This window comes from Loxodonta africana, chromosome 21 (assembly GCF_030014295.1).
Source record: "Loxodonta africana isolate mLoxAfr1 chromosome 21, mLoxAfr1.hap2, whole genome shotgun sequence".
Lineage (NCBI taxonomy): Eukaryota > Metazoa > Chordata > Mammalia > Proboscidea > Elephantidae > Loxodonta > Loxodonta africana.
In genome coordinates, this window is record NC_087362.1 from 63,753,544 (window position 1) to 63,770,316 (window position 16,773).

At 36.1% G+C, this 16,773-nt stretch overlaps 1 protein-coding gene across 6 annotated transcripts in view; it reads left to right on the top strand.

Annotated features, from left to right (window-relative positions):
• RPGRIP1L (RPGRIP1 like) overlaps positions 1-16,773 on the top strand; it is a 125,366-nt gene that overhangs the window by 28,823 nt on the left and 79,770 nt on the right. For all 6 annotated transcript variants that reach the window (XM_023555590.2, XM_064274028.1, XM_010596084.3 and 3 more), the window contains exons 7-9: positions 5,448-5,553; positions 7,552-7,698; positions 9,023-9,096. In XM_023555590.2, the coding sequence (XP_023411358.2) occupies positions 5,448-5,553; positions 7,552-7,698; positions 9,023-9,096 (327 nt within the window). The remainder of the gene's footprint in view (positions 1-5,447; positions 5,554-7,551; positions 7,699-9,022; positions 9,097-16,773) is intronic.

The window sequence follows — 16,773 nt, forward strand, 5'->3', positions numbered from 1 at the left end:
TTCCTTGTGCGTGGTGGTGGTGTTTAGTTGCCGTCAAATCTGTTCCAATTCATGGCAACCTTTGTGTCCAGAATGCAACTACTTCATAGGGTTTTCAAGGCTGTGACCTTTCAGAAGCAGATTACCAGGCCTGTCTTCCAAGGTGCCTCTAGTTGGGTTCAAACGGCCGGCCTTTCAGCAAGTAGTCAATCATTCAGGGTGAGAGGATACTGACCTCTAGTTTATGTTTTGACCGAACACCACACGAAAGTTATCATCCAGAAGCAAATAAACATGCACAATTTTTTTTTCTTTATGCAATCTTAAATCAGGAAGCACTATTTTTCACCTGTGATCTCAGGTAGCCATTTTGAGCAAAACCGTTACCTTTCAGATAGGCTTTCCTTAGCTACCTCAGTAAAGCTTATCCCATTCAGTTTACTAGCAGCATTCTGTAGTCCTATTCAGAAGTGCCGCCCTTTCTAGTGATTATTATCTGTGTCCCTCTAGTAAGGACTGTGAATGACCTGTATTTCTTTCAATAATGCATACACAGAATGACTGCTGCTGTTTAAAAACAAACACTTATGAGTTTTTTTAACAGTAAGATTGTTTTCAAGCATATCCCCCAAATTTAGTCAGCCTAAAACTCTTACACACAAAAAAGTCTGCATTCTATCTCACAAATATTTGACCTAGCTACTTCCCAGAATTACATAGCCTAGTTTCTGTGTGCTAAAGCCTTCTAAATGGTGTTAAATACTATATTATAACATGTTAGTCTCAAAAACCAAGAGGCTTTTTAAATTTCACGGTCCTTACTGTAGCAAAGAGTGACTTGCCGGCAGGGGTGTTGGGCCTGGGGAATGAAGTATATGAAACTTTCACTGGAGCAAAGATTTTTGCTTCTTAAGCTTTCACATTAGACTATACATTACATAGCCCCACTGAAAGTTTTTCCTTCTCCAGTGTATCTGAGGTTTTAAGTTTCTGGATTTATTATGGCACCCAGTAGCAAAGCTGTAGTCAAGTGTTTTTCAAGGCTTCTATTAGAAATTCCTTTTTCAGAGTTTATTACTTGACTGTTTCAAATTATATGAGAGAAACTTGGCACACAGGTTGTTGAGCTGGATTACTTTTTTCAACATGAAATCTAATTTATTTCAGTTTGTTTTTAATCTAGAGATGAGCCAACTCTTCTCATAGTTTTAGAAAATTTGATCATAATTCTAAATCATATATGTGATATATGTGTTTTCTTTATAAAATAGAAAAGAAATTGCAGTTTCTAACTTAATTGTTCATACTGTTTTCAAAATCCTTGTTGAAAATTTGAGAAATTTTTTTTTCCAAAGCACTTAATTAGCGTGCTTGATATCTGTTTGCAAGTCATTTCACCATGTGTGATGTAGCATGCGTGAACTGATGCATGACTGTCTCAGAGTTCATCTGAGTGTTGCACCGTGCATTCTTCTCTCTGTGAAAATGCCATCATCCTGAAGATAGATGTTTTTGCCATACTGCTGTGGAGCAGGGCAAGAAAATCTTATGCAGAGGTCATTAAAATACTGCTCGTAAAATTAGCCCTGTATCTGTTCTTAAAAGGAAACCAACCTGGGGCCTTGCTCCACGTGCATAGAAATCGAGGAGTGGCCACTTAGCAATGACTCTAGCACCATCTTCCCTCCAACAGCCTTCTCACATTCCTTGTCATCTATTTATGGCATTTCCTTCCCTCTTTTCTTTCTCAATCCCACCCTTTTTCTTTTATGACATTTTATCTGTGTAAAAATATTGTATTAATTGTCAGGTTTGAGTTGATTTGCATTGTACACTTTCAACTGATTTTTGACAAAGGTGCTAAGTCCATTCGATGGGGAAAGAAGAATCTCTTCAATAAATGGTGTAAGTTCGAAATGGATTAAGGACTTAAATATGCAAACCGAAATCATAATATTCTTAGAACAACAACCAGGGGCAATGCTGTCAGGCCTAGCTTTTAACAGTGGATTAGCTAATATAATAACAAAAGCACAAATAGCCAAAGACAAAATAAATAAATGGGACCTCATAAAAATTGAAAACTTGTTCATCAAGACTTTACCAAAAAAGTGAAAAGACAAGCTACCAACTGGAAGGATATCTTCAGAAACCATATATCCAATAATCTAATAACCAAAAGATATATAAAACTTTGACAACTTAACAGCAAAAAGACAACCCAACTTGAGTAGGCATTTCACCAAAGAGGACATTCAAATGGCCACCAAACACATGAAAAGATGCTCAGCGTCATTAGCCATCAGAGAGATGCAAATCGAAACCGTAATGAGATACCATTTCACTCCCACTAGCATGGCTTAGGTAAATGTTAGTGAGGATGTGGGGAAATTAGAACTTTTATCCATTGCTGGTGGGAATGCAAATTGGTACAGCCATTGTAGAAAACAGTGGCAGTTCCTCAAAAAATAGAATTACCATACCAAAAAGAAAAAAACCAACCCGTTGCCTTTGAGTCAATTCTGACTCATAACGATCCTGTAGGACAGAGTAGAACTGCCCCATACTGTTTCTCAGGAGTGCCTGTTAGATTCAATCTGTCTACCTTTTGGTTAGCAGCCGTAGCTCTTAACCACCATGCCACCAGGGTTCCCAGAACTACCATATGACTCAACAATTCCACTCCTAGGTATATACCCAAAAGACTTGAAATAAGAGACTTTAAAAGATACTTGTTCACCCGTGTTCATTGCAGCACTATTCACAAGAGCCAAAAGATGGAAACAACCTAAATGCCTATCAACAGATGAATGGATAAATAAAGTGTGGTACATACATATAATGGAATACTTACTCAGCCAGTGGGAGAGATTAAGTCTTGATACATGCTACAATATGGATGGAGCTTGAAGACATTATGCTTAGTGAAATAAGCCAATCACAAAAGGATAAATATTGTATGACCTCACCTATATAAAAAGACAAGAAAACGCAAATGTACAGAGACCAGCATTTATTAGTGGTTACCAGGGATGGGAGGGAGGGGGAAAAAGGGAGGCGAAGTGTGATGGGAAAATCGCATTATTAGGGGTGGGGTTGCGCAGCCAATTGTAATTGCTATCGATAAATTGTACACTGAAGAACGTTGAATTGGATATACAGAAACTTGTATGTGTTTTGCTGTGTATATTCTCAATAACATCAAAATAATTTTAGGACAAAAAAATTATAATAAAGACGTGCAGGTTTTGCATTATCCGAAAATAGGCATACGGTATAGTGCACTGACTTTATTTATGAGTACCATATTGTTATCATTTTCAAAAGACTACTTATGTTGCACATATACCCACTTTTGGGAAATTATTAGTATAAAATGCTGTTATTGTCAATATTTTAATCATTTTAAACTCCAAGGAGCTTTGGAAAATATTCACGAAAGCATCTACCAATTAAGCTTACTGGCCTTCTGTCTTAACAAAGAATAAAACTTGATTTTATCTTTTTTATGACCATATGTGACTGAGGGTGTAGTGGTTAAGAGCCCAGGCTGCTAGCCAAAAGGTCAGCAGTTTCAGTCCACAAGCCACTCCTTGGAAACCCTGTGGGGCAGTTCTGCCCTGTCCTGTAGGGTCACTATGAGTTGAAACCGATTTGATAGCAATGAGTTTAGTTGTTTTTTCGTATGTGACTGAGTGGGCTATTGGGCCTTAATTCTTTGTTACTATCACTAAATAATAGTTATTACTTCAAATATATCTGAATCTTCTTGAAAATACTAACATATTTAAAAGCAAGAATATAAAATTCCAGGGACAACTGAAAATAGAAGAAAAGATTTAAAATTATTTAAATCGTATTCTTTCCTCCCATGCCAGTAAATGTCATTTACTGAGTGGTCAAGCTGAGTATTCTGGGGAAAACAGGTAAATTATATTTTGACTGCTAAATCTGGGAGAAAAAAAAAATAGATTTCTTTTATACTTTATTTAAAATACGTCTTTCTTCATGTTACAGTTTTTTTTTTTTTTTCAGGGAAGCAAAGGTAGTACTTAAGGTAACGATAGTGAATGTACTGTTGACGATATGCTCAGATCTACTAGATAAAATGTTTTAAACACATAATTATTTTAACATTGTGTTAAGACTGTGTTAGTTGTCCTCACACGGAAGATAAACAAGTACAATATCCTGGGCAAGATCCAGGTTCTTGTACTTGTTTATCTTCTGTGTGAGGACAGCTAACTGGCCAATGCCAAAACACAATGAACTTTCAAATATCAAAGAGGGAAATTAAGTATTTCAAGTCCTCAGCTGGTATACAGATGTGTGAGCTTTGTAGTCCATTTTCTGGTTCCAGTAGGGCATCGTGACAATCTTTCCAATATGTGTGCACCAGATAAGTTTCGGAAGTGAAATCTCTTACTTTAAATAGTGAAGTAATTTTCTGAATTTAAATTTTTTACGTGATTTTTCTTTAAAAATCAGGTCTAAAACCGAGCTTCACAATTTTTTTTTTAATTTTTAATGTAAAACATGTTTAATTAGGGAACTTTGTCAGGGAAAGAAATGTGCTTTGAAAAAAGGTATTCATTTAGTTCTCTGATTAACCTTTAACAAGATCTTCCTGTTAAATTCTACGTTTGCTTTAATCTCAGTAGGAAAAATACAAACTAGTATTGCAGCATATAGGGTTTCTTTGTGCCCCGTGGACGTCAAATGATCTCTTACAGCTAAAGGCACATCTGCAGCATATTTAAATGCCGGCTTTGGGCATTATTAGTATAAAATGCTAAGTCACTTTTTTGGGGAAATATTTTCAAAAGTTTAAACTCCAAGAGGAAACTCCAATAAATGGTAATCCTATGATACCATCTGCTTCAAGAGAGTAGTGGGAGGATGAGTGGCTGTGTTGCATATTTTTCATTTAGGGAAAAGTGGTCTGATTGTCCTTAAAATAAGTCTTAGGTTTGGTGTGGAATCATTGCTGTGCTAGAGACCTATGTACTTTCATGCCATCTTTCAGGACGCTGTAAAATGATTTTAAATTCATATTATCAATCTTGGAGAGGTGACACAGTCATCAAGTTTGGGGGCTCGCTTCGAACTGAAAGTATGAGTTTTTGAAAGTTCAGAAATGATTCTTGATTGGTTTAAAATAATAAATCTGTCCTAAGAGCTTCTGGCTGCTAACCAAAAGGTTGGTAGTTCAGATCTACCAACTGTTCCTTGGAAAGCCCTAAGGGGCAGTTCTACTCTGACCTACAGGGTCACTATGAATCAGAATTGACTGGACAGCAATGGGTTTTGTTTGGTTGGTAAGTATATAATAAGCTAAAAGTCTTGTCAACTGATGTGCAAGTCTAAATATTTTCTAGATAGCATTAAGTGAAAAACTGTGATTCCACCATTGATTTTTTTTTTTTTCCTTGCCTTTTTGCCACTATCTCTTAAACACAACTTTGAAGGTCAAACATTCGGGACAACGTAGAAATGATTAAGCTTCATAAGCAACTAGTGGAGAAAAGCAATGCTCTCTCAGTAATGGAAGGAAAATTTATTCAGCTTCAAGAGGTACTGGGATTATTTATTTTATTATGATGATGTGTAGATAGAAAGAATCCAAAACTAATATTTGTTGGTTGTTTTTAAAAAGTAGAATTGTCATAACACGAAAGCATAATTTTATGATTGCTCTTTTTATCCTTGAGTTTATATAATTTGCCTTCATTTATTGTTGGTTATTTATAGTTTAATAACTAAAGAAGTAACCGTTTGCTTGGACTTTTGTGACTATCTGTGTCATCTTAAAAAATGAGCACATTTATCATAAATCATCTCATGCTAAGAAAATTTATTTTTAACTCCTTTTATCTGAATTCATCATCTGTACATAGTGTTGAAGGTCTCGCGGCTGTATTTGCATGTATCTTCAATTTTAAACGTTTGTGAAGCATCTAAAGTAGGCCAAAGTTTTGAATAGGTCAAAAATAGGTTCTGTTTACTCTTTCCTTTTGGGGGGTTTGTTGTGGGGTTTTGTCTTGTTTTTTGTAGTTTTGTTTGTTTCATCACTACCATTATTAGAAAATAATTGCTTATCTATAATGTCAGCTATTGATGTATTAACTTTAAACATTAACAATTCATGTTGACAGTACTTGAAACTCTTCTTCCCCGTGGTGGTTTTAACGAGGACTGTGGCCCCACAGGAATGTGCCATCAGAGGACTCCTATTTATTGGCACTGCATAATTAACATGAGTTCTGGAATTAATGAACTCCGAAACATTCCAGATGAGCAGAATGCATATAAAGCAGTACTTCTTTGAAGTACTGAGACAAGGCGAGCAGTAAATTGATGCAAAGCATAGGGTCATCTGAAGACTAAGCTCTCTATTGAGTTAGATAGTTAAATACTTTTAAAGCAGACACTGGGTAGAATTTTTCATGCCGCAGGAACCTCCTTAAATGCCAAGTAATAACTACCTTCCGTATAAATGTCAGAGTTTGTAGGTGAGAGAGGAATGAAAGCACTCACTGCAGATAGATAGAAGAGGGGAATTGAAAAATACCTGTATTTGAAAGCCATGTCTAAAATGAGGAATTAAGAAAGCCCGCGAAAATTGATTTTACATTCTCTTAACACTTTAACCATTTTAATTTCCATTTACCAGTGATTCTAGGTATTTGTTTAAATACTGTTATTAACAAGTGTCTCTCTTTTGGGGATTAACATTGGGTACAGATTTGAGAACTTCAGGCCAACAGCCTGAATGAAGTCAGAAGCCCAGGGAAAGGTGGCTAAAGGTAGTAGTCATAGCAATACCAAAATTAAAGAAAATTGTCCTAAAGTAGCTCAACAACCATTTTTCTTTTAAATGAGTAAACAAGAGCCTCAGGAGAACTTTAGTTATTTTGCCGGTGAGGCATAACATATTATAGTCATATAGCCATTATGAAGAAAATTTAATGCAATCAACTTCAAAAAATTTATGAAAGAAGCATGTAGTATTTAAGTATATAAAACTGAATTCAGAGCATGGTCATAAACAGGCCATTTTAAAAGTTAAGAGTTTAACTATTTTACTGAATTGAGAAATTTAATTATATTAAAATTAAAAGCTAACCATCCAAGGCTGTTTATGTGGTGTGGTGGCAGATCCTTTCGGTTTGAATATCTGTGGTCAGCATTTATTTTTGACCCATGCTGAAGCATTTTTAGACAGCATGTCTAACCACTGAAGCCACAGCAAACAGAAAAAAAATTAATTGCTGAAGTTAATTTACTTACTGGTCACTATCAACAAGTCAGAACTAGGAAGAAAGAAAATAAAAGCCAAAAACTTTTTGCATTATGTGGGCTCTGCTAAGATAACTCTGTAGTTTCTTCCTCGTGTTACACATAGATCAAGAGCGTCTCTTATGGACAGGTAGCCCATATGCATTGTTAGTGATGTAAAGAATAAATTGTATCGTGTGTACTTCAACAGTAAATGTATTCTTAGAACTGTAATCATTTATTCAAAGTATAATCCAGAAATAGTTCTTAAACCATTTTCTTTTCGTTTTATAGAAGCAAAGAGCTCTCAGGATCAGCCATGATGCCTTGATGGCAAATGGGGATGAGCTAAGTACACAGCTTAAAGAGCAGCGTTTAAAATGCTGCAATCTTGAGAAACAATTACATTCCATGACGTTTTCTGAAAAAAGAATAGAAGAGGTAAGCTCCCAAAGAGTTTAGCCATCTGTTGCATTAAAACTTCTCTGTGGCTGATTTGAAAAAAGAAAATAGAGACATTTTAAATATGTATATTTTAGAATTATAAGCTTTGTATATGACTTGTTGAGCACAATACAATTTGGTTGTTAATATGGTATGTGAGTGGCAAATCAGCACTTAAAAATACTTGCTAATGTCTTGAGATCCACTCTTTACCTGAGAGATTAAGGGCTTTTGAGTAAAAAGAAAACCTTATGAAACTGATGCAGGTTACATATGGAACTTAATTTTCTCAACTAGAACAGCTTATTCATCGTTGCAGATACCAAAACAAAATTATGGCAATGTATCTGTGACTGAGGAGAAGGATACAAGTGCTGCAACATCAGCAGTTTTGTGCAATTAGCTTGTTTTTTTTTCTTCAGAAGTTGTTTGAAACTCATCTTCTTACTGTTGCTGCCCATGTCCCCTGCTCGCACCATCTTTTTCTGTAGTCTCTACAAAGTATCTCCGTTTAAGGAAAATGGGAGTCAAATAAGATGCTGCCATTCTGTTCTGACCTTGGGAGAATCTTTTCTCTTACTATTGTGTCTCTTACTATCATCAGAAGAGAATTTTGGGAATGGAGATGAATTTTAAGAATATTCTGATTCACGGGAAAAGATTGTAGCTACAAAATAGACTTGTGAATAAAACTTAAATTCTAGAGTATGGACATCTACATTTTAGTCATAAGATGCAATTATTTTCCTAAGTTTATTTCTAAAAATATTATTCAGTGGGATAAAATAAGGTGTATAATTTTATTAATTTTTTTCATTTATTCCTAAGGTGTGCTATCGGCTGTTTGTAAATTCTAAGTTAACATGAGAAATTGTCTTCAGAGTAAATAGCGATTGACACAATCTGTTTACACCATGAAGCCCCAAATAGTCCTTTTCTTTCTTTATGGACCAATTAGAAATTAATATAAAATGAATATAATGAGGGAATTCATAGGGATAGGAGGAGTGAAAAGTATTATGTTGCCACGGACTTAACAGCAACCTTTTATACATTCTTTACTGTGTTCTGACACATGTTGCCATAATGCAGGACATACGCTTCTACTGAATTAAAACCAGGAATATTAATTTCATGTTTATTTAACAACTTGGAAAAATCAATGCTGAATTAAATGCAGACAATGTAAGCAACCTACTTAGCAGCTACAATTTAGAAATCAGGATTAAAACCTGCTAGCCTCCTCTCTTCTATTTTTTTTTTTACCCCTATGTGGTTTTATGTAATAATCACCTAACATGTAATTTTCTCTTCATTTTAGCTGCAGGATAGAATTAATGACTTAGAAAAGGAACGAGAACTTTTAAAGGAAAATTATGATAAACTCTATAACAGGTAAATCACGGTTCCATGTGTTCCCTCGTTGTCTCGTTTGAGCTCTGTTTATGTGTGTGTATACATATATATATATATATACTTGGTAAAGTAAAGGGTCAGTGAAAAAGAAGACAACCTTCAACGAGATGGACTGACACAGTGGCTGAACAATGGGCTCAAGCATAACAACAATCGCGAGCATAGCATAGGACCAGGCAGCGTTTCGCTCTGTGGTACATAGGGTCATTATGAGTTGGAACTGACTCAACAGAGCCTAACAACAACAACATATGTATATGTATATGTATGTATACGTATATGTATATATACACACATATATTATAACAGAAAAATATGCTCTTTTTTTTTAATAATTTTTATTGAGCTTTAAGTGAACGTTTACAAATCAAGTCAGTCTGTCACATATAAGCTTATATACACCTTACTCTTTTTTTTTTTTCCATACTCCCACTTAATCTCCCCCTAATGAGTCAGCCCTTCCAGTCTCTCCTTTCGTGACAATTTTGCCAGTTTCTAACCCTCTCTACCCTCCTATCTCCCCTCCAGACAGGAGATGCCAACACAGAAATACGCTCTTTTTAGGCTTTCATAATAAGTCCTTTAACCTGAGCAGTATTCTGTCACTACTAAGAAAGCCATGTCACTTTGTTGCCTATAACAACTGCTTTCATTTATTGTACATAAACCATAGGCTAGCAGACACTGTGCTAGATACTCTGTGTCCAGTGTTATAAATTCCTCACAACAACCTTGAAATGTAGATAGTATAAATGCCCATTTTACAGACAAGGAAGATAAAATGGGATTAAGTAACCTGCCTGAAGTCTTAAAACTATGATATAACAGGGCCTCTTTCAGTCTCTCCAAGCCGGTCTTCCTTCCACTGAGCCACCCTGCCTGTCAGCAGAGAGTAATTTTGTTGGGTGAAAGCAAAGGTGTTCGTTCACAGTTTTCTCTGGTCATTATAAAGAGAAACACAAGCATGTTTATATCAAGATAAATTTTATAAAGAGCTGCTTCCGTTTTTTGTTTGTTTCTTAATTTGCTTAATAATTATGGTATTTTAGAAATTGGTCTCTCCTGGTAATGTTTGAAATGAAATTCTCTTCCAAAGCTAACTTTGATGCAGATATCTATATGTATTGTTAAGTCTTTGCAGCATATGATTAGTACATGTTTATATGAAAACAGATTTTAAATATATTAAAATATATGTTGTATTCAACATTCAATAGTTGTTTCTATTGGTCAGATGCTAGAACATCAGAAAATAGCCATCTGAGCTAAAGATGTATCTTTAATCTTATTATGGTATTTTTTCACATTCTAATTTAAATAAGCCATACCCAAAAAATGTGGGGATAGGCTTTTATTTTGTCGCCTAAGTTAATGATAAACATTATCCCCGTGTGCTATATCATCTGTGTTGTTTACCTGCTGGTATTAACCATCTTTGCGCAGTGGCTCATTATATTAAGGGCTACCGAGTGCAAGTTCCAGTGCCAGCTAAAATAATACTGTGAATCCTCTAGCAAAAGTGGACAAACTAAAATATTTATGTGGAATTGGTCTTGGACCCTGTTACAGATCATTCAACCTCCAGTGTCTTATATTGGTTCCCCCTCTCTCATCAGCCCTGATTAATTTTATCTAAAGTATTTCTTACTCATTACTAGTGTCTCCTGTTTTAGATTTCAGCCTCTGTGGAATAATGTGTCAATTTATATTGGCATATACTTAAATATTTAATAATTATGGATTGGAAAAAGTAAATGTTAGTATACTGATCACACAGCACCCTATTTTATCCTCATATTTTATAGATGAGGGAACTGAGACGCAGAAAAATTAAGAAGTCACATAGCATTGCTGAGACTTTAGTACAGAACTAGAACCCAATTCTCCTGATTCCAGAACTTGAATTTTTTTTTCCCCTATGCTTTACTTGGAGCACTGGTAGCCCATTAGTTAAGAGTTCAGCTGCTGATCATAAAGGTTGGCAGTTTGAATCCACCAACTGCTCTTTGGAAACCCTATGGGGCAGTCCCACTCAATCCTATAGGGTCGCTATGAGTCGGAATTGACTTGACGGCAACAGGTTCGGTTTTTTGTTGTTGTTGTTGTTTATGCTCTACTACTCTCATTTAAGTGTCTTAGAAAATTGTGTCAAAGGGGAACATTCATGGAATAATGGGATAGTCAGGAATTTTTTTGTTTTATATTTATCCTCAACAGCTTGTAATTTCAGATAATTTAACACTCTAAATACAAGAAAATATGTGCCATTTGACCATTACTTCTTAATTTTCTACTCCCTCCCATTTTGAGAATTTACTGAACGTATCTTCTTGGAATAAAAAGCATCAAACCTACCTGGGAGTAATGCCTAAATGGAATTTTGAGAGAGACATATTTTATTCATGTTTACCTTATCATCATAAAAACTTTATCTTTCCGTATTGGAAAATGACCTAAGAGTATAAATCTGACTATGAAGGTTTTTTATTTGTTTTATGCTTAAGCTACATTTTTTTTTTTCTGTCACATTAAAAGCAGGCTTCGTTATGCTGCTTACATTTAACTTTGTGTGAGGTGTATGGAAGTAAATATGTGCAATGAGTGTCAAAACATTTAATGTCACTGAAATTCAAGACCTAGCAAGTACACATGATAACAAATTGTTGTTAGGTGCCATCGAGTTGGTTCCAACTCATAGCGACCCTGTATGTAACAGAACAAAACAGTGACCAGGCCTGCACCATCCTCACAATCATTGCTGTGCTTGAACACATCGTTGCAAGTATAAAAATCCGTAATATAATTTTTAAAATATATGTATGTATATATATACACACACACACATTTGTAGCATATTTTCACAACCATCGAAGAAACTTGACAAAAATCAACATCATTCCTTAAGAGACTTTACGGCTCTTGTGTCTCATGGCACTGTTATTCATCATTGCCAACAATTAATGTTCATCAGACACTGTGTATACTTCCTGTTTGGTTAGTCAGAATGACAGGATGTTGTAAAAAGGAGAGCATTTGTTTGTTATTATAAATTGGCTAGTTTTCAGGAGAAAAAATATGATTTGCAGATTGCATTCTCATCTTCCTTTTTCAAATGAAATTTTGAATGTGTTTATTACTTGAAATATGACATATTAGAGAATCATCTAGTAAGATAAAACCCTCCTGTTAGTACAGTCGTTGCTCACATAATGTCCTCTCGGGCAACATTCAACCACATATATGCCCGTGTTCCTACAGGGTTATAATAGAGTTACAGTATTAACCTACTTAACCTATATATTCCCTTGCCAGATACATTAGTTGACGTACAGTACTATATGTGTAGGATAGGAGCCCTGGTGTCACAGTGGTTAAAGCACTTGTCTGCTAACCAGAAGATTGGTGGTTCAAACCCACCAGCCACTCCAAGGCAGAAAGATATGGCAGTCTGCTTCCATAAAGATTACAGCCTTCGAAACCCTATGGGGCAGTTCTACTCTGTCCTGCAGGGTCACTATGAGTCAGAATCAACTGAACAGCAGTGGGTTTGGTTTTTTTGTTTGTTTATGTGTACAGTATCTAGGCTATTTAGTCAATACAGGTACACTACAGTATCCCATATAGCTTTGCTAAGTACAGGCAGTCCCCGGGTTACGAGCACCTGCCTCGCATACAACTCATAGTTATGAACCAGTCCCCATAAAGCCTAACGTATTAAAATTTTGAGGTACATACAATGGTTCGTAATAACAAACAGGTGCTACTTTACGGTGCGTATCAAAACATTATTATTATTATTACTACTATATTATTATGTTAAAGATGTTTTAGTGTATCTGGAAGTGTTTCTTTAATCTTCTTTATGCATAAAAAGGTACAGTATATACTAAGACACACATTTGACTAATGTTAGATACAAGCCATACCTAACTGTTATGACTTACATAAAATTACACTTAAAGACAGACTTAGGAATGGAGCTCGTTCATAATCTAGGGACTGCTTCTGTGTAATATGGTGTTCACGCAATGTCCAAATCACATAATGTCCTGTTTCACAGTATGTATCATGGACGTTAAGCGATACATGACTATTTTGGGCTTGAGCTGTTTTTAATATGCTAAAGCATTTTAATACAAGGCCACGAAATAAGTGTAGCTATTTAAGAAATGTTTAATTTAAAAGTTCAGAATAGATTTTTGCAACTAAATCTTTCTATTTGCTCAGAGAGAAACTTTATAATACAGTATAGTATACCTCTGTCCCCTTTTTTAAGTTAGTATAGTTTTAGGGTCATGTAATTGTCGAATACAGTGATCCTTCAGCTATAATGTATAAGAGTAACCTGAAATTTTTATCAAAGTACAGGTTTCATTATCCTACCATTCAGTTCTGATTAAGTCAGTTTGAGTTTGGGTTCAGAAAAATCTTCTGAAGGTGGTGTTAAACTGTTAACTTTTCTTGAGAAACACTGATCTAATGCCTATAAGAAATAAGCATTCATCTCATTTTGTTTGTTGTTTTTTTTGTGGTTTGTGTGTGTGTGTGTGTGCGCGCGTACATTCTTTAGATGGTTTACAGGGCAAACTAGTTTCTCATTAAACAATTAATTTGCATATTGTTTTGTGGCATTGGTTGCCAACCCCATGACATGTCAACACTCTCCCCTTCTCAGCCTTGGGTTCCCCATGACCAGCTTTCCTGTCCCCTCCTACCTTCTCGTCCTTGCCCCTGGCTTGGTTTGCCCATTTAGTCTTGTTTTATTTTATGAGCCTGTCTGATCTTTGAATGGAGGGTGAACCTGAGGAGTGACTTCATTACCGAGCTAAAAGGGTGTCCAAGGGCCATGCCCTTGGGGTTTCTCCAGTCTCTGTCAGACCGGTAAATCTGGTCTTTTTTTGTGAGTTAGAATTTTGTTCTACGTTTATCTCCAGCTGTATCTGTGACCCTCTATTGTGATCCCTGTCAGAGCAGTCAGTGGTGGTAGCCGGGTACCATCTAGTTGTACTGGACTCAGTCTGGTAGAAGCTGTGGTAGTTGTGGCGTATTAGTCCTTTGGACTAATCTTTCCCTTGTGTCTTTGCTCCAGACGGGATGGGACAAGTAGAGTGTCTTAGATGGCTGCTCACAAGCTTTCAAGACCCTAGATGCTACTCATCAAAGTAGGATATAGAACATTTTCTTTATAAACTATATTCTGCCAACGAACTACATGTCTCCCAAGAGTGTTGGTCTCATTTTTTAAGATATTAATCCTTTTAAAAATTGGCTGAGTCAATGAAGGAAATCAAAGACACAAGGGGAAGATTAGTCCAAAGGAATCGACTCGACGGCACTGGGTTTTGTTTTGTTTTGTTTTAGGCCCTAATTAACCAAACCAATTAAACCCACTGCCATTGAGTCAATTCCGACTATTAGCGACCACATAGGGTTTCCAAGGCTGTAAATCTCTACAGAAGCAAACTGCCACATCTTTCTCCTGCGGAGTCGCTGGTGGTTTCGAACTGCCAACCTTTTGGTTAGCAGTTGATCGCTGTAACCGCTGTGCCACCCGGGCTCCTTAGGTCCTAACTAAAAAACCTATGAATTTCTTTGTGGATGATTTAGAGGTTATTCTTCCCAAGCCCCTGTGACGCATTGGTTAAGTGCTTAGCTGCTAACTGAAAGGTTGGTGGTTCGAACCCACCTGGTGGCTCCACGGGAGAAGAGACCTGACAATCTGCCCCTGTAAAGATTACAGCCTAGGAAACCCTATGGGGAAGTCCTGCTCTTCCCTATAGGGTCTCTAGCAGTCGGAATTGCCTGAATGGCACCTAACAACGGCACTTGTTCAGATTAGGATACCCTTGAACATTGAAATAAATGGAATTTCTTCTGTAAGAAAAAAGTCTTAGGATGATGAATTCTTCAGGCTTTTTTTTCCCCCCGTCTTACCATGTTGTTCATCAGGGATGTTTTTTACGGTATGCTGACCCCTAGCTGCAAGTGGGCATGCCAGTGACCACAGGCGTCAATGGGCATTTTACTGCAGACTGACGTTTTATCACTCCTGCGACATAATGGAACAATGAAATGTGCACAAAGACCAACTGTGATCCCCCCCTCAGTTGTCACTGTAGGCAATATATAAAAACATTTTCATGAATAAAAGGTTCTCAAAGACTGTTCTCATATGCAGATCTAATCATGTACACAGCCCTTGCAGAGAAAATGGAGCCAGATGTGGTTCACCATTTATAGTTACACAGATGGCTCCGAGCATAGAGGAATACAGTAAATTCAAAAAGAATTCCTCATGAAACTGTAGTGGAATGTAATCCTAAATTTAGAGGGAAGATAGCAGTGGGCTAAATTCAGATTGACTTATGCTGATTTACACTAGTATTTTGTGGGTTTGGAAAAACCAGGCTGCTAAATTGTTCTTAATTTAAACACATACAGCTTCTGATGTTTCTGCCAGATTAGCTGTTGGTGATCTTTTTGCTGGTACTAATGCTATTGGAACACTACTGTTTCTAATTTTTGGCATCTGATATAACGTATATATAAAAAAAATAGTTGTGCCTATTTCATCATGCTAATTTTTTTCCGAGTGGTACATGTTTTCAATAATACAAACACACACACACACACATACACACACACATGCACTCGTACGTATCCATGTACACCTCTATGTTTGGTGTGTATAATTTGGCCAGACACAGAAATTATATTTGTTCTTTATTAAGAATGAAAGGAATCTTCTTTCTTTAGTATTTAGAGTATATATTTTATTTGTATTTCATTTAAGCCTAGGTAATTGTACCTTTGATAAAATTAACTTAAAATATTGTTATATCAGATCCATGTCCTTTTTAAGGTTGCATATGTGAAATGAGAACGTTGATAGAAGAAAGAGCTGTTTTATTTAGCGAAGCTTCTAGAATCCCACTTATTTTCAAGATCACATTATTTTAAATTCAATAAAAATATTCAAAATGTAAAAGGAATATACAGTTTTGCTATCTTGAAAGCTCTGCCCACCAGAAAAGTGTGAATTTTCTAAATAATATCTCTTTTTGGAATAAAAATCTTGAGACTAGCTGGGAGCAACAGTAAGTAGAGTTTTCAGTAATACATTTCTCTCACATTTATTTCATCATTATAAAAGCATACTTTATAAATTTTTGTTTCCTTTACTGGGTTTCAGATAAGCAGAAGGGTCAAAGCTGCTGCTAATTATTCAGTTATATCAAGCATCACAGCTAATGATTGCTATGGATAGAATTGTGTCGCCGAAAAATATGTGTTGTAAATTCTAACCTCTGTGGTTATGATCCCATTTGGGAACGCGTTGTCTTTGTTGCCTTAATGAGGCAGAATTATTGTAGAGTATATCTTGAGTCAGTCTCTTTTGAGATGTAAAAGAGATGAAACACAAGCTAGCAAAGAGAGACAGGGGAAGAGTGATGCCAAACACATGAAAATTGCCCAGGAGCAGAAGCTCAGAAGAGACAAGTACCTTCCTTCATAGCTGACAGAGAGAAGAAAAAAGCCTTGCCTTAGAGCTGACACCCTGCATTTGGACTGCTAGCCTCCTAAACTGTGAGAAAATAAATTTCTGTTTGTTAAAGCTATCCTTTTGTGGTATTTCTGTTACAGCAGCAGTAGATA